This window comes from Cavia porcellus, unplaced genomic scaffold (genome assembly GCF_034190915.1).
Source record: "Cavia porcellus strain 051 isolate PalLab524CR breed Dunkin Hartley unplaced genomic scaffold, mCavPor4.1 scaffold_6, whole genome shotgun sequence".
Lineage (NCBI taxonomy): Eukaryota > Metazoa > Chordata > Mammalia > Rodentia > Caviidae > Cavia > Cavia porcellus.
In genome coordinates, this window is record NW_026947489.1 from 72,253,857 (window position 1) to 72,277,214 (window position 23,358).

Consider the following 23,358-nt stretch of genomic DNA (forward strand, 5'->3'; position numbering starts at 1 on the left):
ACCTATAAAGGCCTCAAGATCATCCTTTTTGAGGAGATAGCCAGTGTGGGGAGTCTGAGCTTTATGAGTTGAGAAAGGGCTGCTACCCATGTTCATCTTGTGCGGTGTCAGACCTCAGGAAAGCTAAGTGGTGGCTCTGGGATCTGCATCAGGAATGAGAACACAGAGGGCAAGGACTTCCCTATGAAGCACAGGGTGTCAACTCCGCAAGGAGGTGAGAGTGTCATGCAAGGAAGTTGTTACCTGACTTCATATGGAACATTGAAGCAGAACAGGGAGGGCATTGAGGCAGAGGTCAAGAACTTGAACTCTGGATTAGAGTCCAAACAGAGACAGAATAGTGCTTTAGTTGAGAAAGGGTGGTTCTGATGATGGGAAAATGACAATACCCAGAAAAAATAAAATGAATCAGTTAAAGACAATGAGCTTATTACTATATCCAAAGTGAGTTTCAAATGTTAAAACTGAAAGAAATTAGAATGAATCCTCTGGTACTAAAGTGACATTAAAGATACCTGTGAAAACTCATAGTTTTAAATATATTTACATGTAGAAATTAACAAAAATATAGATATATGGAGAGCTAAATCATGGAGGGGCAGAGAAAGGGCTAGGTGGGAGAGATTAAAGAGGAGACATCATATGGGGAGAGAAGAGTTAATGGCGAAGAACCTAATGTAGAGCATGAGCATGTTTGCAGAAAAGCGCCACAAGAAAAATGTAGTTTTTAAAGCAGTTTCCCTTTTGCTTCTGTGGGGAAAATCATACTTAGCAATCCCTTTAAATTTATTCTTATCTACATCTGATTCCATTTTTTTACTCTCATTGTTAAAATTTAAGGCCTATGTACCTGGTCTTAGAATGCAGTATCTAGAATGTGCCTGATCAGCTACAAATGATGAAGTGAATGCAGTGTGCACAAGTGTTGGCTTACGTCGGTTTGTATGCAGCAATATGCACACTGGGAACCATCTGTGTACTGTTTTTGCTGAGAGTCCACAGACCACCGGTCTCTATTTGCTTGGCTCCTTTTTTGTTTCTTCCTGTTTCTTTCTTTTGCAGTTTGAGTTTCCATTTCTTTACATTTGAAAATTGCATTCCATATGTTTAACAGCCACAATTGTCACTGTGCTTGTCTTGGTGATGGGACCTCTATCTGGGACTTGAAGGATTCCACACTGTGGTTCCTAGTTTTAATGACATTCCTCTCAGGGTTACTTACTGATCTTTTACAGCATGGCTCTCATCTTGCTGAATGACTGGAGACTCTATCACCATGTTTGGGCCTTATTTATAAGGTGTTTTAGGAAAAATATGCAACAGATTTTCTCAAAAAGCAGAAAAATCTCTTCTCAACATGGCTTTGGAAGTGAGGTTGAAAACTGAATCGAAGTTCTCAGGCCTCAATTCATTGTCTCTAGGTGGTAAGAAATTATTTTTAGTGATTGGATTAAGTGATGGGGTGAACAATGTACAGAGGATTTTTGAATCCTTTCTTACTATTTTACTGTTACTTCAAATTCTAGATATTAAAAATTATGTATCATGCAAGTGAAGAAGAGCAGAAAAAATATAAAACACAATTTTTAACTGATGAAATTAATTTATTCCCAAATTAATCACCTCTCACCAAAGTTATCCTGGTTTTCCCAAGCTGCTATTCACCACATTATTGATACTATACCTACTTTTGACAATCTTATTCCTTGTTGCATTCATCAGTAAGTATATCAGCAGAATTAACAAGCAATATTTGCTTTATATGAAGCAATGATGCCCATTGAATATTGACATTTGACAGTGTATTCATTTCACCATCTAACAAGAAATTTTCCTTGGAGAAATATAATTTATAGGAATCCATTAAGTAACTCTTTATTTCTATTTAGTTATTTTGTTTCAAAAACAAATAAATTATTTCTCATTGGATCAAGTGAAGTGTAAATGTTTAAGTATGTATGAGTATTGTTAAGAGAAATCTATGAAAGTATCATCTCTATATAAGGTCAGATGAATTTGGGTGCATAGATGATACACTGAGATGATAATTTGGACAGAAAAGAGATTAAAATAGTCCAGGGCAACTTCTCCAAATATAGGCTTCTAATTATGTCTATGCTGCCCAAAAGTGTGTGACATATAGAAGTTAATTTAGCAAATATATGGATATCTGCCTTTCACAGCTTTCAGAAATGTTCAAACTTTTAACAATCTTAAAAATTATTAAATTTTCAAGTGCATATTTTCTCATTCAGCCCTTCAATATGTAATAATAAAGATTTTCTATTAAAAATCCTGGAACAGATAACCTTGGCTTCAAAATTTGAAGAGTCAAATGGATCAGTGTTTATGCTACAGTATGTGAAGAGTTGAGCAGGTGACAGGTAAGCAGGGAAGACTGAGAAAGGTTCCCTACAGAAAGTGACATCTAGAACTATGTTTATTAATAATGAGTGAAGACTCAACTTACATGTAGTGCAGAGCTGCTTCTGCAGGTTCTGTTGGCCAAAGGAAGTATTAAAGCCAATAGTGGATAAGTTGACCTCATCTCATGAATGGAAGATACTCAAAGTCAAATTGGAAAAGGGTGTGGATACAGGAAGTTTGAACATTTTTCAAAAATTCCAGGTTTGATCAGATACTAAAGAATTTAAAAGAAATTTATATAATAAAAATTGAGTCATAAAAATATATTCTTGTTTATATGTGAAAATATATTTATAGGGAAAAATTGGAGGTAAAGAGAAGTTAAATGTTAATCTATAATCTGTTTTTAAAATAGAGGTTATCCTACGGACAGTATTAGTGAAGAAAGAGATATATCAAGTTTCAGATGAAAAGGAGGTAAAACTAAAAAGGCAGAACTTGATGGATATTTAGATCTGTGGATTAAGGGTAACAAAGAGGTAAACTGTGACCCTAATATCTTGACTTGGTAAACTCAGTAAACATGAAGCTATCCAAAGAGGGAGGAACCATGGATAAGTATTAGCTTGGGTTGGAAGAGGTTGATTTTAGTTTTAAGCATGTTAATTTGAACCTCATATGTGCATCTCTAGTGGAGAACAGAACTTTAGAAGCTTTATAAAGGATTAATAAAGTCATCTACATGACTTTCAAACAAGTAACACCCCAAGAATATATGGTGTCACTCAGAAACAAGATTAAATAAGATAATGGGGAAGAAGGGTGGAACAACAGGGAATGACTGTTTCATTTCAAAGGAGGTGAATGGAGGAAGTGGAACTTATAAAAGATTATAAGGAGCAGCAGCAAGAACAAGAAAAAACAATGTGCCAAGAGACGAGAAGGAAGAGAGCTGTGGTTAAATATTACATAACATCCCGTAGGAAGGTGAACAATATTGGTCCTAGGATGATACAATTGTTGTAAAGTAGCGCTATAAAAGCCAGAATGTGTTGAGTCAAGGAGAAAAGAGGAGAGAAGGAAAATAAGAGAAATTCAGTTTCTATGAGAACAATTGAGTTCATTCTAAATTTACAGAGACAGGAGAGTGGGTACTGAGTCAGGGCCAGTTGAAATGGAGAAAAGAAAAAGAAAGAAGATAAAAATATGCTATCAATCAATTTTGAGTTATTTTAAAATTTTCTATTCTCTAAGTTAAACTAGAAGTATTTATAATTAGCTAGGTTCACTTTTCCAGCAATTCCCTGGGTATGGTATGTAAGCATTTATCCACCCTTCACTCCACATCTTCTAAGATCTACCCTTTGTATGTGTCTTACATTGCATATTGAGGGAGAAATGGACAAGTCTTTTAAGACACATTGTGATGGAAGTGCCATTGCCATGTCCTCTGTTCTCTTTCAAGTAGTGGTATTTCAGTCATTTAAGGAAATTTTTATGGTTTTAATGGTGGTAGGATTAGCATTTCATTGACTGTTCAGTGATGGGAAAATTTCTCCAGTCAGACTATTTTACTTCATTGGGCATTTGTAAATGTTTGTTTGAAGAATACAAGAAAGGCAAGAACATAAGTACACAACGTGGTCATAATACTAACCAGGAAAATGAATGATTCCTTTTCATTTTTTCTGTTTTCTTCAGAAATATTCTCAACTTTTTCAAGAGAAGAAGATTCCTAAAGAAAACTCAAAAAACACCAAGAACTGGAGTGTGTAATCCAATTCAACCACAAAAGGTAAAATTTATGATGCCTGAAATGCAGCTGCTGAAAATACTATGTAGAATATGAAGTCAGTATTTCCAATAAGGTTGGCAGGTAGCTCATTATTAGAAGTGGAGTCTCCACTAGCTAATGATCATTATAAGCTATAAGTATACCATTATATCAACTTAAACTTTGTCTATCTGTGTCTTGACTTGTATGTGCAAAGCTTGATTACAACAAGGGTTTATAGTGCTTTTAGCTTTCTTCAGCCTTTGCTCATTTTTAAACTTTTCTGCATACTGCTCTTTCCTTCCTATCCCTGATATAACCATTTGATAAAAGTGATGATGATGATAATGATGATGATGATTACTCCAATATGAGTAATTGTTTTAATTTTTAAATAAATACTGCATTTTAAAGTTTTATAATTTACATTTTTATAGTTACAGGAAAGCTGAGCATATGACATGAAAAGTTCCTATTTTAATTACATCATGCACATAGAGTATTTATTATTAGCATCATGCACGAGGAAGGGTGATTATTACTCCTAATGAACACACATTGATGCATTATCATTAGTTAGAGTTTATTACTTGTTTTATCTAGGAATTGAACTAAAGGTTTTAATCATGCTAGACAAGTACTGTGTACGTGAGCCACATTCTCAACCCAAGTACAAACTTTATTCCAATTTTCTTCTCATGTTTTTTCATCTTATTATAATTCCACGCAGGGCACTAAACTCCATTTAATATTCATGTCTCTTTATTTTGGCTATGATGTTTTTTAGGTTTTCCTTGTATTTGAGAACTGTAAATTTAAGTCATTTTTGTTATCTCAAAGCAAAACACTCTGTGTATTATGTATTGTCTCCTAATGCCTCTCCTCTAAATCTATGAGCCACTGAGCAGTTACTACTCTGTCTTCATAGGTTGTTCTATTTTCTCTCTTTCTTGCTGTGTGAAATGGCACATATGTTGTGTTACTTCTGTTTTCTATATGCACCTTTAGGATCACATTGTGCAGTTTTATTTATGCTTCTTACATCTATTCTGTCTCTATGGTTTTTGCAATTGTATTGCTTTGCAAGATGATTTACTGATTTCTCTTCCTTTTTCTTTGTTGAGCTCAGTCACTGAGCTTTTAAAACATTATTGTATTTTGAGCAAGCAGGCGAGCATCACCAGTTCCAGAGGCCCGTGGCCTGCAGTAAGTGCCCAGAGCACTCTGCCCAAAGCCCAGACTGTTCAGGACCTTTCAGGCTTCTGGGTGCAGTGAAGTGGCTAAGTGGGTCTGATATCCGCCTCCCCATTCCAGCTGCCCTCAGAGAACTGTGGAGTTTCCAGCAAGCAGGCAGGTGCACACTATCCCTGGAGCTCAGCCTATTTGGGACTCTTGCACTGTCTGGGTGCAGAGTAAGGTCTGGTCTGGTCTGGGGTGCTTACATCCACCTCCCCAGGTGTCTAGAGGACTGTGGATCTCTTAGCAAGCAGGCGAGCATCACCAGTTCCAGAGGCCCCACAGCCTGTGGTAAGTGCCCAGTGCACTCTGCCCCAAGCCCAGACTGTTCAGGATACGTGAGCCTTCTGGGTGCAGTGAAGTAGCTAAGTGGGCCCAGGCACCTACATCCGCCTCCCCATTCCAGCTGCGCGCAGAGAACTGTGGAGTTTCATGCAAGCAGGCGGTGCATAGTGCCTGTGGAGCCCAGCTTATCTGGAACTATGGAGTTCTAAACAGAAAGAAGAGGGTCACTGGTTCCAGAGGCCCAGAGGCCTGGGGAACTGGGTGCCAGAGTCCCAGGAGCTGTGAACATAGAAGGGGATTTCAAACAGACCCTGAGGAAGCTTTCAAATAACACTTGAAACACAGAAATATAGAAAAATGACAAAACGAAAGACCAATTGCAATCTCAAACCTCCAGCCCATCTCGAGAAACCCTAGGAGCGATGTATATAGAAGAAAATGTATGCCATACACCTCAAATATTGGAAATAATAGCTACTGAAATAAACAAGCAACTCCAGGAAGCTTTACAGGAATTCAAACTCGAAATAATCTCCCAGGTAAAACAAGAAATGATAAAAGAAATGAAAGAGATTCTGAATATATCTAAAGAAAACATAGTTAAAAAATTGGAGGAATAAACAAAAAGATAGAATGCCTGGATAAGCAATATAAGAAATAAACAGAATACATAAAGCAGATGCACACAGATATACAGGAAATAAAAAACTCCACTGAAAGCTGTAAAAACCACCTCAATGAAGATAGAATTTCAGACCCTGAAGACAGGATTGTAGCTAGTGAACAGAAAAGGAAAGATCTTTTAAAAATAACAAGTAATCACGAAATAACAATTCAACAACTGCAAGATGATGCAAAGAAAAACAACATAAGATTCATAGGGATTAATGAAAAAGGAGGAGAAAACATAAAGGATGTCAAGAGGATATTTAGAGAAGTAATAGCTGAAAATTTCCCAAGCATGAGATCAGAAAGTGATATCAGGTTCAGTGAAGCCTATAGAACTCCAAATAGTCATAACCAAAATAAAACCACACCTAGACATATAATAATCACCATCCCAGAAACTCAACACAAGAATAGATTATTAAAAGCTGTCAGAGAGAAAAGACAGATCACTTAAAAAGGGAAACCTATCGGAATCACAGCAGACTTCTCAGCACAAACAATAAAGTCAAGAAGAGTATGGAGTGAAGTATTCCAGATCCCAAAGCAAAATGATTTCCAACCTAGATTGATGTACCCTGCAAAACTATCATTCAAAATCGATGGTGAAATAAGATACTTCCATGACAAAGAACAGCTGAAGAACTTCATGAACACCAAGCCAACCCTGCAAAAAATATTGAGAGACAGTTTAGATACACAAAGGAAAAAACCACTAAGCAAAGCAGATAATTAAACAGAACAGAAAGATAAAGATGAAACAGCAGAGAGATAACATGTCAACAATAAACCAGCATATAACTGTTATAACCATTAATGTAAATGGTCTCAATGCACCAATCAAAAGAAACAGACTAGCAGAATGGATCAAGAAACAAAATCCAACCATATGCTATTTACAGGAAACCCATCTAACCCAGATGGATACTCACAGACTGAAAGTCAAAGGATGGAAAACAATACTTCACGCAGCAGGAATCCAAAAAATAAAAAACCAGGAATAGCCATTCTGTTTGCAGACAACGTGAACCTTAAACCAACAATGATCATAAAGGATAAAGAAGGTCACTACATACTCATTAGGGAAAACTCCAAGAGGAGGAGATAACTATCTTAAATATATATGCACCAAGTTCCAGAGCACCCAGTTTTATAAAACAACTATTAACAAAAATGAAAACTCAATTGTAACACAATTGTAACAGGAGACCTTAACATGCCTTTGACACCAAGGGACAGATCAACCAGACAGAAAATGAGCAAAGAAATAACAGAACTGAATCACTCCTGTAAACAAATGGACTTGATAGACATATACAGAATGTTCCACCCAACAACATCAGAATACACATTCTTCTCAGCAGTACATGGGTTGTTCTCTAAAATAGACCATATATTAGCTCACAGAACATATTTCAACAAATGCAAAGGAGTTGAAATCATCCCTTGCATGTTATCAGATCATAGTGCTTTGAAATTAGAAATTAATGATAAAAGATACTGCAAAAATCCCACAAGCACATGGAAACTGAATAACACACTATTGAGTAATCAGTGGGTCACAGAAGAAATTAAACAATACCTAAAAGAAAATGAAAATACAGACACAACTTACCAGAATCTCTGGGATGCAACAAAAGCCGTCCTCAGAGGAAAATTTATTGCACTGAGTTCCCACGTCAGGAAAACAGAACGAATACAAATAAATAACCTGATGCTACACCTCAAACAGCTAGAAAAAGAAGAGCAAGTCAAGCCCAAAGCCAAAAGAAGGAAGGAAATTATACAAATTAGAACAGAAATCAATGCCATAGAGACTAAGAAAACAATCCAAAGAATCAACAAATCAAAGAGTTGGTTCTTTGAAAGAATAAATAAAATCGATAAGCCCCTACCCAACCTTATTAAACAAAGGGAAGAAAAACCTCAAATTCATGCAATAAGAAATGAAAAAGGTGAAATCACTACAGACTCTACAGAAATACAGAAGATCATCAACACCTATTCTGAAAACCTCTACTCTCAAAGGTTTGATAACACAGAAGAAATAGACAGATTCCTAGAAACATATGAAGTACCAAAGCTAGATCAAGAGGATGTAAAACTGCTGAATAACCCAATCTCTATTAATGAAATTGAAAATGTGATTAAGTCCTTACCTACAAAGAAGAGCCCAGGCCCAGATGGATTCACTGCAGAATTGTACAAGAAATAGAAAGAAGACCTAATGCTGACACCCCTCAAACTATTCAATGAAATTGAAAGAGAAGCAATCCTTCCTAAGCCATTCCTGGAAGCAAATATTACTCTAGTACAAAAACCTGAGAAAGAACCAACTAAAAAAGAGAACTATAGACCAATCTCCCTAATGAACACAATCTCCCTAATGAACCTTATTGCAAAAATCCTCAATAAAATATTGGCAAACAGGATGCAGCAAATCATCAAGATTATACACCATGACCAAGTGGGATTCATCCCAGGAATGCAGGGATGATTCAACATACGTAAATCAATAATGTAATCCACCATATCAATAAAGCCAAAAGTAAGAATCACATGATCATTTCTATAGATGCAGAAAAAGCCTGTGATAAGGTCCAACACTCATTAATGATAAGAACTTTACAGAAAATTGGAATAGATGGTCTTTACCTAAATATAATAAAGGCCATTTATGACAAACCAACAGCCAGCATCATACTAAATGGCCCAAAATTGAAAGCCTTTACTTCAAAATCAGGCACAAGACAAGGATGTCCTTTATCACCACTGCTATTTTATATAGTACTAGAAGTACTAGCCAGAGCAATTAGACAAGAGAGAGAAATAAAGGGTTAAATATAGGAAAAGAAGAAGTTAAATTATCATTGTTTGCAGATGACATGATACTCTACATAGAAGACCCCCTAAACTCCATTGAAAGACTCTTACATACAATAAATAAATTCAGTAATGTGGCTGGATACAAAATCAATACTCAGAAATCAATAGCATTCCTATACTCAAACAACAAAATCACAGAGAGGGAAATAAGAGAAACCACACTCTTCACACTAGTAAGGAAAAAAATGAAATATTTAGGAATTACTCTTACAAAACAAGTGAAAGAGCTATACAGGGAAAATTATAATACACTGAAATAAGAAATTGAAGATGGTCTCAGAAAATGGAGACATCCCTTACTCATCAATAGGAAGAACAAACATTGTGAAAATGGCCATTCTCCCAAAGTTGTTATACAGATTCAATGCAATCTCAATAAAAATACCATCAACATACCTTATAAATCTAGAGAAAACACTCCTAAAATTCATCTGGAACCAGAAGAAACCTAGAAAACAAAGGCAAAGCAGGAGGCATCACAATCCCTGACTTGAAGTTATACTACAAAGCAACAGTAGCAAAATCAACATGGTAGTGGAATCAAAACAGAGCCAAAGATCAATGGAATAGATTAGAAGATACAACCACAACTACAAGCACACTCAATCACCTTATCTTTGATAAAGGAGCCAAGCAGGTTCACTGGAAGAACAATAGTCTCTTTAATAAATGATGTTGGAAAAACTGGCTCTCCATTTGCCGAAAACTAAAGCTAGACTCATGCCTATCACCATGTAGTAAATTAAAATCTAAATGGATCAAATATCTGAATATTAAAACAGAAACACTAAATCTATTAGAAGACAAATTGCGTAGAAACCTTGAAGATATAGGGGTAGGTAGAGAATTCATGAAAAGGACTTAAACTGCGTGGGAAATACTTCCCAGAATCAATAACTGGGACCACTTCTTATTAAAAAGTTTCTGCATTTCAAAAGAAATATCCAGCAGAGTGAAAAGAAAACTGACAAACTGGGAAAAGATCTTAGTGAACTCCCCCTGAGACAAGGGACTTTTGTCTAAAACATATAAAGAATTAAAAAAACTCAGACCCCCAAAATTCAAAGATCCCATCCAAAAATAGGCATGTGAGATTAATACACACTTCTCAGATGAAGAAATACAAATGGCAAATAAATATATGAAAAAATGTTCATCATCATTATTCATTAGAGAAATGCAAGTTAAGACCACACTGAGATACCATCTCACTCCTGAAAGAATGGCCAGGATCAAGAAAACCAAGGTGAACAAATGCTGGAGAGGCTGTGGGGAAAAAGGAACTCTCCTACACTGTTGGTGGGAGTGTAGACTGGTGCAACCATTGTGGAGGTCAGTCTGGAGCTTTCTCAAAAAGCTGGGATTGGAAGTCCCATTTGTTCCAGCTATTCCACAACTAGGCATATTACCAGAAGAACTGAAAGAATCATACCACAGTGATATATGTGCACCTATGTTTATAGCAGCACAATTTGTAATCACCAGATGTGGGAAACAACCCAAGTGTCCATCAACTGAGGAATGGATAAAAAAGTTGTGGTATTGCTATGCAATGGAGTATTACTGAGCTATAAAGAAGGATCACATTGAGATATTTATCAATAAATGGGTGCAGCTTGAGACCATACTCATAAGTGAAATAAATCAATCTCTCATGTGTGAATACCGAATAGTTTCCCTAATGTAAGTAATGATTCAAATATATAAAAGTAGGTGGTAATCATGATTCCCCATTATGTGGCCTTGAAGCCTTATAAAGTTTTCACTTATTAATTGGAATGGCTTTATTCTGGGCTGCTTGATATTATTGCCTGTGATGAAATGAACAGCTATTTTGAAGAAAATAAGTCATCGTAATAGCCAGTGTTGATTTACTATCATCTTGTTTTGAAGCCCCACCAAACTATGGCTCTTCAGTCTCCATTGGTTTTATCACAATGTATCTTACTGGATTTATTTTATGTGATAGTATAAACAAAAATTGTTATAGGCAAAGAGATAATATAGAAACCATTGTTTATTTTCTGTTAGTTGGTTCTAAGAACCCTACAATGCTTTCATCCACTTGAATGTTTTTACACTGACTTGATATATTTGAAGCTATAGTATATGAAGTTATATTCAAATATTTCAAGGAAAAAGATAGTATGGTAACTACTATTAAACCGGGTTATTTGGTGGTGAAGCACTAGGTTGCTGAAACTGTCATGCTTTGACCTGTACTGTTATGATGCTATGTCCTCTTTTATCTCAATCTTTTCCTTATTTAGTTATTTTTTATGATTTTTTTAATTAAGGGGAAAAATCAAAAAAATTAGCAGGATATATTATAGTAACTTTTTTGATTTCCTATTAACTTGATTTGATGTCTTGTAATACCCCCACTATCTTGTTTTGACTCATTAGACTCTGTTCCGTTTTGTATGATAGTATCAATTTTGAAGATATAGGCAACTACTTTGACGGCAATAAGGTTCACTATGATGCCCATTCTGGTTTGACTATTATCTTCTGTGGAAGTCCTGTTGTGTTTACAAGGTTTAGGTTTTATTGGTCTTGTTCTCTACTGTTTTGTTCAACCGTATAATACCTAATGAGATAGACAATTCTTTTTAAGGAAGCAAGAGGCATTATGGTAACCATTGTCAATATCTTTGTACTCTGTTTTTACATCATGTGCTGTCTATCCTTAGTTTTGACTGACAGCTTTGTTTTGCCATATTTGACTTTAGTCTCTTCCAAAAAAAGTAATAAGAACTAAGGAGTAATAAAACCCAAAATGTGTAAATTTTGTTGTAAAAAAGTGAGGAAAAAAAAGGTGCTCTAAAGATATATCTGAAAATGTGTTTAGGGGTGTTAAATAGATGCCCATATTAATGTTTTTGGTTGGATCATTAAACACAATTTTTTGCAGTCTCACTGTTTGAATGTCTACTTTGTATGCTTTGATACTGTGACTTGAGCAACTGTCTCTAGGATGATAATTGTAATCTATTATCTGGGGATTTCTTACTGTTTTTTTTTTTTTTAGTTCTGTATTAATTGTACCCGCACACTGCTTTGTTTTGTTTTTTCTCTTTTTCCTTTTAAATAAAATTTAAAAAAACATTATTGTATTTTCAATAGTCACATTTTTAATTGAATCTCCGGTATATTTTATATTCCTTTGCTGTGCCTATATTTTCATTTTTTCAAGAGTAATTTCATTTTCTTGTTGAAGCACTCTTATTAAGGTTGCTTTATAGTCTTTTCTCCATAATTCTGACATTTATACCCATCTTTATCGACATCTATTGGTTATATTTTAAAGTAAATATCAGACTTTCTAGTTCTTGGTATAATGAGTTATTTTCTGTTAAATCCTGGACATTTTTAAGCATTATATTTTATCTTCCTTTTTCTGATTCTACTTTAGCACAGAAAAGGGCTCTGAGCCATTGTTGCCTGATGCAAGACAGACTTCAATTTGTCAGCATCCAGGGTGGGGATGCTTGTTATGTCTGCATTAGAATGCACATTCCAAATCCATGTGTGCCCTCTGGGCCCTCCTTTCAATGACACATTCAGTTTTGAAAGTTGTTTTCACTTATATGCCCTTCTTTCCAATAAAAGAGGAGTCTAGAGCTCTTGTCCAAAGCATTGGAAATCATTTAGAGTCCATTGCACTTGTTATTATATTTTCAGGTTGTTCTGAGTCACCAGATCTCCCTGCTTATAATGTGTATGTCACCTGAGGCCCTACTGTGTCTCTGAGTCTCCCCCCTTTAATTTTCTCCAGGTTGGGGGAGACCCTGTTAGCACTCTCTTCAACTGACCTGATGTTCTCTGTGTGGAGGAAGGATTCACACTCTTGTCAAGTTTTCCAAGATGCTACTTCTGGAGGGGCCTTTGCTATTGTTCCTGTTTACCCACTGAAGGCATCAAATTCTATTCCTATTTTAAGGGCAAACTCACCACACTGATGGAAGCCTGCTGCAGTCTTCTGTTTGGATGAAGGGTTATTGAGATTCCCCTCAAGCATGGTTAATCCACTGCAGTCCAAGGTTCTGGGGGGAGGAGTGGGAGCCAAAGATCAACAGCCATACGGGGTTCAAGAGGTAAGGGGTCTCTGAGGGCAGCGGCAGGATGGTGGGGGCATGGAAGGGGCTGGCAGTGGCCCAGCCCTATGCACCACTGGAGGTCATGTGTCTTTTTTTTTTAGCTTTTTGGTACCAGGGATCAAACTCATGACCTTGTACTTTCCAGGCAGGTGCTTATGCCACCTAGATAAATCCCCAGCCCTTAGGTAAATTTTTAAAATTTAAATAGTAAATTATAAACATTTATAAAGGAAAATCAACAGTTTTCATTGCTTTTTCAAAATTTAGAGCAATGATATGTTCCCTCCCAGTCTCTTGTCAACAAACATCCTGCCCTCAGTGGTATCTCTCATACGTGCTTCCCTTACTGTGTGGCATGGACAAGTCACTTAGCTGCTTTTGTCCTGTTTTCTCATCCATATAGGAACCTAAGGACTGCTGAATAAGTGAAATGAGTGTTTCAAACACTTCAGCAGGTGAATAAGCCTTGAATATTTAGGTTGTCTGACTCAGCTAATTATGGTATCCAGGGTTCAGGTCAAAATACTGGATAATAGAACAAATAAACTCACATAGATGAATGAGGACCTGGAAAGCAAACAGGTAGAGTGAAGACTAAAGAGACACTATGAGAGAGATAAGTAACGAAGAAAGAGAAGACTGGGAAAATAATGGCATTGGATAAAAGACACAAATGGAGACTCAATCATACATGTTACATTAATTCATTAAAAATAAAATCAGCAAACAAAAGCTAAAGATGTTTCTTAACTCTACAGTGATGTATTTTTATAGTGTTCCTCCTGATCTAAAAAGGATGTAAGCCAAGACCTTCACTGGTTGTCTGAAATTGCAGACAATATGAAACCATGAGAATTGCTGCATTCCTCTTGAACATCTGTACTATTGCTAGTTTGGAAATTAAGCATCTCATCAAAGTTGCACTAGGAAACAACCTGTCTTCAGTTTGGAGCTATTGTGAGATAGTAGAACACTTAAGAGGTTGCATTCAGTGGGTGGCCTTCCAGTGCTTGGAATTTGTATTTGAAGGGATACAGAACTCTTCTTTCCCTCCCTTTTACGTCCTACTCACTAGGTGAGCAATTTTGCTGTTCCGCGTGCTTCCACCATGTTGCATCCAAGTGATAGAGCTCAATAACCATAGACTGAAATGTCTGAAATCATGAGCCAAAATAAATATTTTCTTGTTATAAGTTGATTATTTCAACTATTTGTTAAATTATATATATATATATATATATATATATATATATATATATATATATGAAAGTATTCTCCTCTTACTCCCATCATTTAGTGATATGCCCATAATATGGCTTCATATTACAGGTGTTACTTTTCAAAGCTCTAATGATAAAAGTACATAGAATTGTGAGATCCAAATATTACTCTGACTGATAAAAGGCAGATGTTCAAGAAAAAACCTGAATTCTGAGCACAGAGACAGTCCACCAGGGTTGAACTGTTCATCAATACCTACCCAAATAATTTATTTAACTTTTCTTGGAACTGGAACTCACAACTCAGTTCAGTAGTATGACACAGCACATGCAGAAGAAATAAAAATTGTTATATACACCAAACCAAAAAAATCTCAGAAACATTCTAGCACCATTTAGTAATGTGTGATAATATTTGTATTCTGTCTTTCTAGAACAAATTGAATCTATCCATTTTTGTTTTAAAGAGAGAAAATCAGAAAAATCATAAAACAAATAAACAAAATAATAACAACATAAAATGTAAAAAGACAACAACATAAAAAACAATAGCAATATAGGATTTTAAAACATGATGATAGGAATTTAACAATGATTGTTATATTGCATATTATTAAAATCCTCAAAATTGTTTCTCTGGTTACCAGACACAGGCATACAAAATTGATCAAAAAATATGCTTTCCCATTGAACAACTTCTTTTCCTTTCACTATATCTATTGTAACTTCTGGATCTTATTTTATCTTTCAGGTTCGTATATTAGAGACAATACAGTGTTTACACATGTGAGTCTTATTTCTAGTTGAATTCATTTACCAGTAAACACCTTTAGTTCATCCTTCTTTATAGTTTGAGTAGTACTCCAGTGTATAAAAATACCACATCTTTTTTATCCATTTCTCAGTTGATGGGCATTTAGGTTGTTTCTAAGATCTGTCTATTACAATTGTGCAGCTATAAACATGGGCGCATGTGTATTACTGTGGTATGATGCTCTGATGAATCTACATTTCACAAAGGTTTATTATCACTTGAGTACTAAATTTACAGAAAGTTGGTGGCTAATGAGTCCCCTAGGAGAATGTTCAGAAAAGTCTTTCCAAAATTTGCCTCTATGTAAAACAGAGTTGAATGGTTTATCCTGTCTAAGGCTACTTTATAGAGTATTGCACCCTGAGGAGGATACATTTTCAATAAAGTATCAGACTTAAGATAAAATCAAAAGCAAATGGCATGAACCAAGAAGGACCTGATTTCAAAGCTGGTTCCTGTGAGTAACTATGTCACAATCATTGATCAAACTTCTGAATGTACTCTTTATGGATGTATTTGTTAAGTTATAGGCTTTTCTCTTCCAAAAAGACCTGCGAGACTTCTGAACTCCTTACATTAAAGTTTCAGATGTTAACAAAAACCAATACCCAGCAATATTACAACTTCTTAGACTCTCAGCTTCAAGAATAGCAGTTGTGACAGACCATTGAACTTGTCCTGATCCTTTCTGATTACACTGGATTTTGCTTACTCCATTGGATGAAAATAGTACGTGAACAGAAATTTAGTCATTTACACTAAAATAATAATGAAGCACATGCTAAAATAAAGGTAAATAGTGCTCTTGGAATAATTGTAATGTAAATATGAATTTTTTTCAACTACTGACCATTTACATTTCTGCCACTTTTTTTATACAACAAAGTGTCTTATTATAGAAATCTTATCCTTTGTGTTAGTTTTCTCAAAATCAGAAAAAACTAAGAGTGAAAAGGCATTATTTACCTTCTTTATTTGTGTTCAGTATAACTTGATGACCTAGAATTGCTGTCACAGTTAAAAGAGATTTTACATCTGTTTCTCCTTTCCCTCTGAAGTAAATGAACACTTCTAATTCCATCTGCTGAGACTGAGAATCTCCCTAGCCCTACAGCAATGATAAGTTTTCTGTTCAGGAAATTATACAGTGTAATCTAATTTTTGAATATGGAGTCAACAAAAAAAAAGATTTCTTAGCTTCAAGGATAAAAATGCTGATTGAGATCTATTTTGTTAAAATTCAGTGAATCATTGGACATGTAAAATGTTGCCACTGTTGATTCAGAAACCCCATATGTGGTGTTCCTGATCTGAGAAAAGGCTGCTCCTTCTACAAGTCTTCCTAAGAGATTTTAAAGTATAAACAAATTTTTGTTGGCAAGAGATGGAAAGGCTTATAAAGCCAAGAAGAAAAAGTATATGCAGAATTACAGAACCACATCATCATAGATGGAGTTCAGTCATGTTGAGAAATACAGGAAAATGTTGACTTAAAAATTGACATTGTATAAAATTTCAGGAATCGAGATTTTATGTAAATAAGACAACTGATCAAGCTTGGTTTTTTGATTATTGAATGAAAAAATTGTTCAATTGCAAATAAAGCAAATAGAGAAAAGGATGGTTACAGGTGGTCCAAAATTCAGAGATTTCCTGTTAACAAAGTTTATTATGTTGATTTATAAAAGGATGCAAAAGTTGAAGTAAATTTGTTTGGAAGATATTTGGATTAGTTCAAAGTGTAGTGGAAAGACCTCTCATTACCACAATGCTTGAGGAACATGCTGTGTTGTCCTGTATGTTACAAGTCCTGGCACAGACAGCTCATCCCACTGAGATCTAGCTTATTATTTATAATGGATCTAACTGAACAGTATCTACATGGAGTGTTATGCAGTTTAAAGAGACTGTGAGCTTAGTACAAAGCTCTGCCTGTAGGAAGCACATAATAAATGTTATCTATCAATACTATCATTTTTCAAATACAAATGCTTACTTAATGTGGATGTTCATATTTATATTCATAAGTTATTGAATACTGATGTCAGGTATTAACTGTGCGAATAATGTATCATGAACAAATTTTGAGTAATCTCAGACAGTACTTAATCTTCATGGCAAATTGTATGCTCAGAGACTAAACATGTAGGCAAGGTAAAATAAGGTCACAGATGGTCACAGATTCCTAAAAAAGAAATTCATGGCCTAAAATTGTCTATTGCATACCAAAGAAGTTGAAGAATAAACACAAGAAAATTTGCAAGTTAGTCCAGTGACATTAAGGCATACTACATCTGAGCTTATTAGGCTGGGACAACAATAGGGAAAGATCAGAGAAAATATTTAGAAATCCTTGTGAAGAACAACAAAAAACATCTAGTCATGGAATAAGAAGGAAGATAACCCATTACACTGCATCTGTTATATCATTTTTGACATTGCTGTATAATCATTTCTTCATCATGCATCTGCTTCCTTTACCTATTTACTTTTATGTTAGAAAATTCAATGACTTCCAAACTTAGGGTTTGCAACTCACAGAAAAAGAATAACACAAATGGGATTACACTTCAGCATGAGTAATTCTGACTTTTTATCCTTTTCTTTCCACAGATTTGAAACTAACTCTTTGCTCAAGTGAATGGATGGACTAAATAGCTCCATGGTTTCTGAATTTGTGCTGTTAGGACTCTCTACTTCTTGGGAAACTAAAATTTTTCTCATGTTGATATTCTCCTTGATTTACTTAGGGATCATCCTGGGAAACCTCTTCATTGTATTCTTGGTGTTCACTGATTCAAACTTACATTCACCCATGTACTTCCTTCTGGCTAATCTCTCCCTGAATGATGTGGGATTTTCTTCAGTCACGATTCCCAGGATGATCACAGACCTTTTAAGTGAAGACAATGTAATTTCTTTCCAAGGCTGTATGACACAAATATGCTTCATCCACATCATGGGAGGAATGGAGTTAGTGCTGCTGATAGCCATGGCATTTGACAGGTACATAGCCATCTGTAAGCCTCTTCATTACTTGAGCATTATGAGCCCTAAAAGATGTGTTTCATTTGTAGCCCTTGGCTGGGTAGTAGGAGTGATCCATGCTATGTCTCAGTTTTCTTTTGTTATAAACTTGCCTTTTTGTGGTCCTAATCAAATAGATAGCTTTTACTGTGACTTTCCCAGGATAATACAACTTGCATGCACAGACGGAACCAAGTTTGAGTTTATTGTTGCTGCCAACAGTGGCTTTATAATAGTAGGCACCTTCTTTCTGCTTCTGCTTTCCTATGTCTTCATTTTGATCACAGTCTGGAAACGATCTTCAGGGGACTTATCCAAGGCTCTTGTCACTTTGTCAGCTCACATCACTGTGGTTTTCCTCTTTTTCACTCCATGTATGTTTCTGTATGTGTGGCCTTTCCCCACATCGTCAATTGACAAATATCTGTTTATTGTTGACTTTGCAATCACGCCTGCCTTGAATCCTGTCATCTACACATTAAGGAACAAAGACATATTGATAGCAATACACAGATTGGGCAAACAGATTCATTATGACAGATTTTGCTGATCAGATGTATTTTTAGATCTCTAAAATTTTACACCTACCTTGTTGTTGGTCTCAACTGAAGCACTGCTCATTTATCATAACCAACTCAATATTATGTCTACCTCACTGAACATATGTCTACTCCTTTTTTGTAGCATTTACTCATTGCTTTTTATCTATTATCATGGACAATGAGACTCCTCTGTGACAGGCTCCTTTCTCAAAGAGTAACAGAAAATAGAAATGGAATTTAATAATTTAATTTGTGCTAATTTGATGATAAGAAAAGACAGAATGACATTCCTTGTGTTTCTCAAAGACTGCAAGAAAAATGGAAACTTGCTTTGCTAAACATATTTCATCATAATAAATGGTTATGTAGAGAGAGCCTAGCAGCACTACCTAGTTGGTTAGATAAACCCAAGACAAAATTTATTCCTTGATGGTTTGTTCATTGTGAAGATAACTTTGAAGCATTGGTAGGCCTGTAACACCTAGAGAGAAAGCATGCTGTGTTAATAGACATACCTGGGAGGCAAGCCTACTCTGATGTTCCAGGAAACAATACAGATTCTGATTTAGAAAAGTTCCATTTGAAGGCTAAGGTCCATGGAGTACCTTATTTTTTCTATTCTAAAGGGTACATCAATTCCTTAGCACATTCAGCCTGTGTCACTGGAAATTTTCTCTACACCTTTTATGAAGCTGACATGCCACCAAAGAAGTCATTCTAATCCTTACAAAGAGAAGCTTCACTAAAAGAAGAAAGCTAACAATACTTTTAAATATTGTTTTGTTCTTCTAAAGGTACAAGTTAAATCTTAGTTTATAAAATACCAACCAATAAATGAATTTAGAGAATTTTGTCCTCTGAGAAATTTCTTTGACATTACTTTCTATCAGTCTCACAAAATTAGCATCTCAAAGTGTCCTTTCAGCCATGGGCATGGTTTAGCAAGGCATAGCTATCCCATAGTGTTAGCTGCCACCACTAGGCATCATTTGTCATCTATGTGAATCATGTGCCTTATGATATGACAGGAATTGTACTTATATTACCTCATCAAAACCTACAGCTATAGAATAAAGCAAATTAAAATTTCTAACACTACCATCTGCAGAGTCAATATAATAGATTCATTTTATATCATGGCTTTGAATGTGAAAATGCATCCTGCTATATTATGTTCTCAATTTAGGAAACTTACACAGAGAAAGGGAGAGGAGAGTTCTGATAAATGTCTGTGAGCTTTGCTGACCCGCAATTCTCATTTTTCCACTCCAAAAGCTCCTCTCTGAAGAGTGTCCTACATCGATGACAATGCTTTCCATTAATATGTCAAAAGTGAGACTATGTAGTGTGTTTCATTAGTTTACAAAAAAAATTGAGGCCCTAGTTAGAACTGAAAATCAGCATTATACACAGAAAAGAATTTAATCATTTAGAATCATGTTCCTGAAATATGGCTCATCATAATGTCTTTTTTACTTAATTTAAAGGAAAAAAACCAAAAGAGTATAAGGGTACAAGTAATATAGAATTAGAAATAAAAAATGGTAAGAAATCACTAGTTAATAAATTACATATTGTCATCTTAGAAATAGTTGTTCAAATTACAGGATTAAAGCATACAAAGTGGACATTGAAACAGTGAGACTACATACAGTTGTGTTCAATGATCCAACAAAAACTCAATAATATGGTCATCTATCTTAACACACCTAAACACACTTGCAGTTGTATCCTTTAGAGCACTTTTTTCCCTTTCTTTTTTATACAACAAAATTTACACATTTTGGGTTTTATTACTCCCATAGTTCTTATTATTTTTTCTGGAAGAGAATAAAACCAAATATGACAAAACAAAACAGTCAGTCAAAACAAAGCTTACACATAGAACATGATGTAAAAACAGAATACAAGGTTATCAACAATGGTCACCATAATGCCTCTTGCTTCCTTAAAAAGAATTACCTATGTCATTAGGTATAATAAAGTTGAACAAAACAGTACAGAACAAAACCAATAAAACCTAAACATTGGAAACATTATAGGACTTCAAAAGAAGATAGTAGTCAAACCAGAATGGGCATCATAGTGAATCTTATTGCCTTCAAAGTAGTTACCTATACTGTCAAACTTGATACTATCAAACAGAATGGAACAGAGTCAAAAAAAGATAGTGGGAGTAATACAGGGCTTCAAATCAAGTTAATAGGAAATCAAAAAGTTACTATAATATATCTTGCTAATTTTTTTAATTTTTCCCTTAATTAAAAAATAATATAAATAAATAAATTTTTTAATGAATAAGGGGGAGAGTGAGATAAGAGGACATAACAACATAACAGTACAAGTCACAGAACCACAATTTCAGCAACACAGTGCTTCACCACAAGACAACCCGACTCAATAGTAGTTACCATATTGTCTCTTTCCTTGAAATATTTGAACATAACTTCATATACTATAGCATCAAACATATCAAGACAGTGTGAAACCATTCAAGTGGATGAAAGTATTTAGAACCAGCTAATGGAAAATGAACAATGGTTTCTATATTACCCATTTATATATAAAAATTTTTGTTTATACTATCACATGTAATAAAATACAGTAAGATACAACATGATAAAACCAATGGAGACAGAAGAGCAACAGTTTGGTGGGACTTCAAAACAAGATGATATTAAATCAGCACTAGCTATTATGATGTCTCATTTTCTTCAAAATAGTTGTTCATTTCATCACAGGCAATAATCCCAAACAGCCCAGAAGAGACCCTTTCCAATAAATGAGTGAAAACATTATAAGGCTTCAAAGCCACATAATGGGGAACCATGATTACCACATACTTTTATATATTTGAATCATTGCTTATAATAGGGAAATTATGTGGTATTCATACATGTGAGTTTGATTTATTTCACTTATGAGTATGGTCTCCAGCTGCATCCATTTATTGATAAATATCTCAATGTGGTCATTCTTTATAGCCGAGTAGTACTCCATTGTATAAAAATACCACAAAATTTTATCCATTCCTCAGTTGATTGGATTGTTTCCAATCAATTTGGATTGTTTCCAAGATCTGGTGATTACAAATTGTGCTGCTATAAACATGGGTGCACATATATCACTGTGGATGCTTTCAGTTCTTCTGGGAATATGCCTAGAAGTGGAATAGCTGGAACACATGGGACTTCCAATCCCAGATTTTTGAGAAATCTCCAGACTGACCTCCACAATGGTTGCACCAGTCTACATTCCCACCAACAGTGCAGTAGAGGTCCTTTTTCACCACAGCCTCTCCAGCATTTGTTGTCGTTGGTTTTCTTGATCCTGGCCATTCTTTCAGGAGTGAGATGGAATCTCAGTGTGGTTTTAACTTGCATTTCTCTAATGAATAATGATAATGAACATTTTTTCATGTATTTATTTGCCATTTGTATTTCTTCATCTGAGAAGTGTGTGTTCATCTCAGATGCCAATTTTTGGATTGGATCTTTGAATTTGGGGGGATCTATTCTTTTAAATTCTTTATATGTTTTAGACAGAAGACCTTTGTCTGAGGGACAGTTCACTAAGATTTTTCCCCAGTGTGTGGGTTTTCTTTTCACTCTGATGGATATTTCTTTTTACATGCATAAACTTTTTAATAAGAGGTGGTCCCAGTTATTGATTCTAGAAAGTATTTCCCGTGTGGTTTGAGTTCTTTTCATAAATTCTCTACCTACTCCTATGTCTTTAAGGTTTCTACCCAATTTGTCCTTCCAATAGATTTAGTGTTTCTGTTTTAATATTCAGATCTTTGATCCATTTAGATTTTAATTTACTACATGGTGATAGGCATGGGTCTAGGTTTAGTTTTTGGCAAATGGAGAGCCAATTTTTTTCAACACCATTTATTAAAGATACTGTCATTTTTCCAGTGAACCTGTTTGGCTCCTTTATCAAAGATAAGGTGGTTGAGTGTGTTTATAGTTGTGGTTGTATCTTTTAGTCTATTCCATTGATTTCAGCTCTGTTTTGATTCAAGTACCATGTTAATTTTACTATGGTTGCTTTGTAGTATAACTTCAAGTCAGGGATCGTGATGCCTCCTGCCTTGCTTTGTTGCTTAGAACTGTCTTTGCTATTCTAGGTCTCTTGTGGTTCCAGATGAAATTTAGGAGTGATTTCTCTAGCTCTATGAGGTGTGTTGATGGTATTCTTATTAGGATTGCATTGAATCTGTATAAGAGTTTTGGGAGAATGTCCATTTACAAAATATTTATTCTTCCTATCCATGAGCAAGTTATGTCTTTCCATTTTCTGAGATCATCTTCAATTTCTTTTTTCTGTGTATTATAATTTTCCCTGTATAGGTCTTTCACTTCTTTCCTAAGAGTAATTCCTAAATATTTCATTTTTTTGGTTGCTAGTGTGAAGGGTGTGGCTTCTCTTATTTCTC

At 35.1% G+C, this 23,358-nt stretch overlaps 1 protein-coding gene across 1 annotated transcript; it reads left to right on the forward strand.

The window, feature by feature from the left end:
• Positions 1-17,989: 17,989 nt before the first annotated feature.
• On the forward strand, positions 17,990-18,925 carry LOC100725469 (olfactory receptor 4F21-like). The gene has a single exon (XM_003469502.1). It carries the CDS (start codon positions 17,990-17,992, stop codon positions 18,923-18,925), a length of 936 nt encoding a protein of 311 aa, XP_003469550.1.
• The last annotated feature ends 4,433 nt before the right edge of the window (positions 18,926-23,358 follow it).

What these genes read in the sequence shown, in the direction of transcription:
- LOC100725469 (XM_003469502.1), top strand. Translation starts at nt 17,990, where the DNA reads ATGGATGGACTAAATAGCTCCATGGTTTCTGAATTTGTGCTGTTAGGA.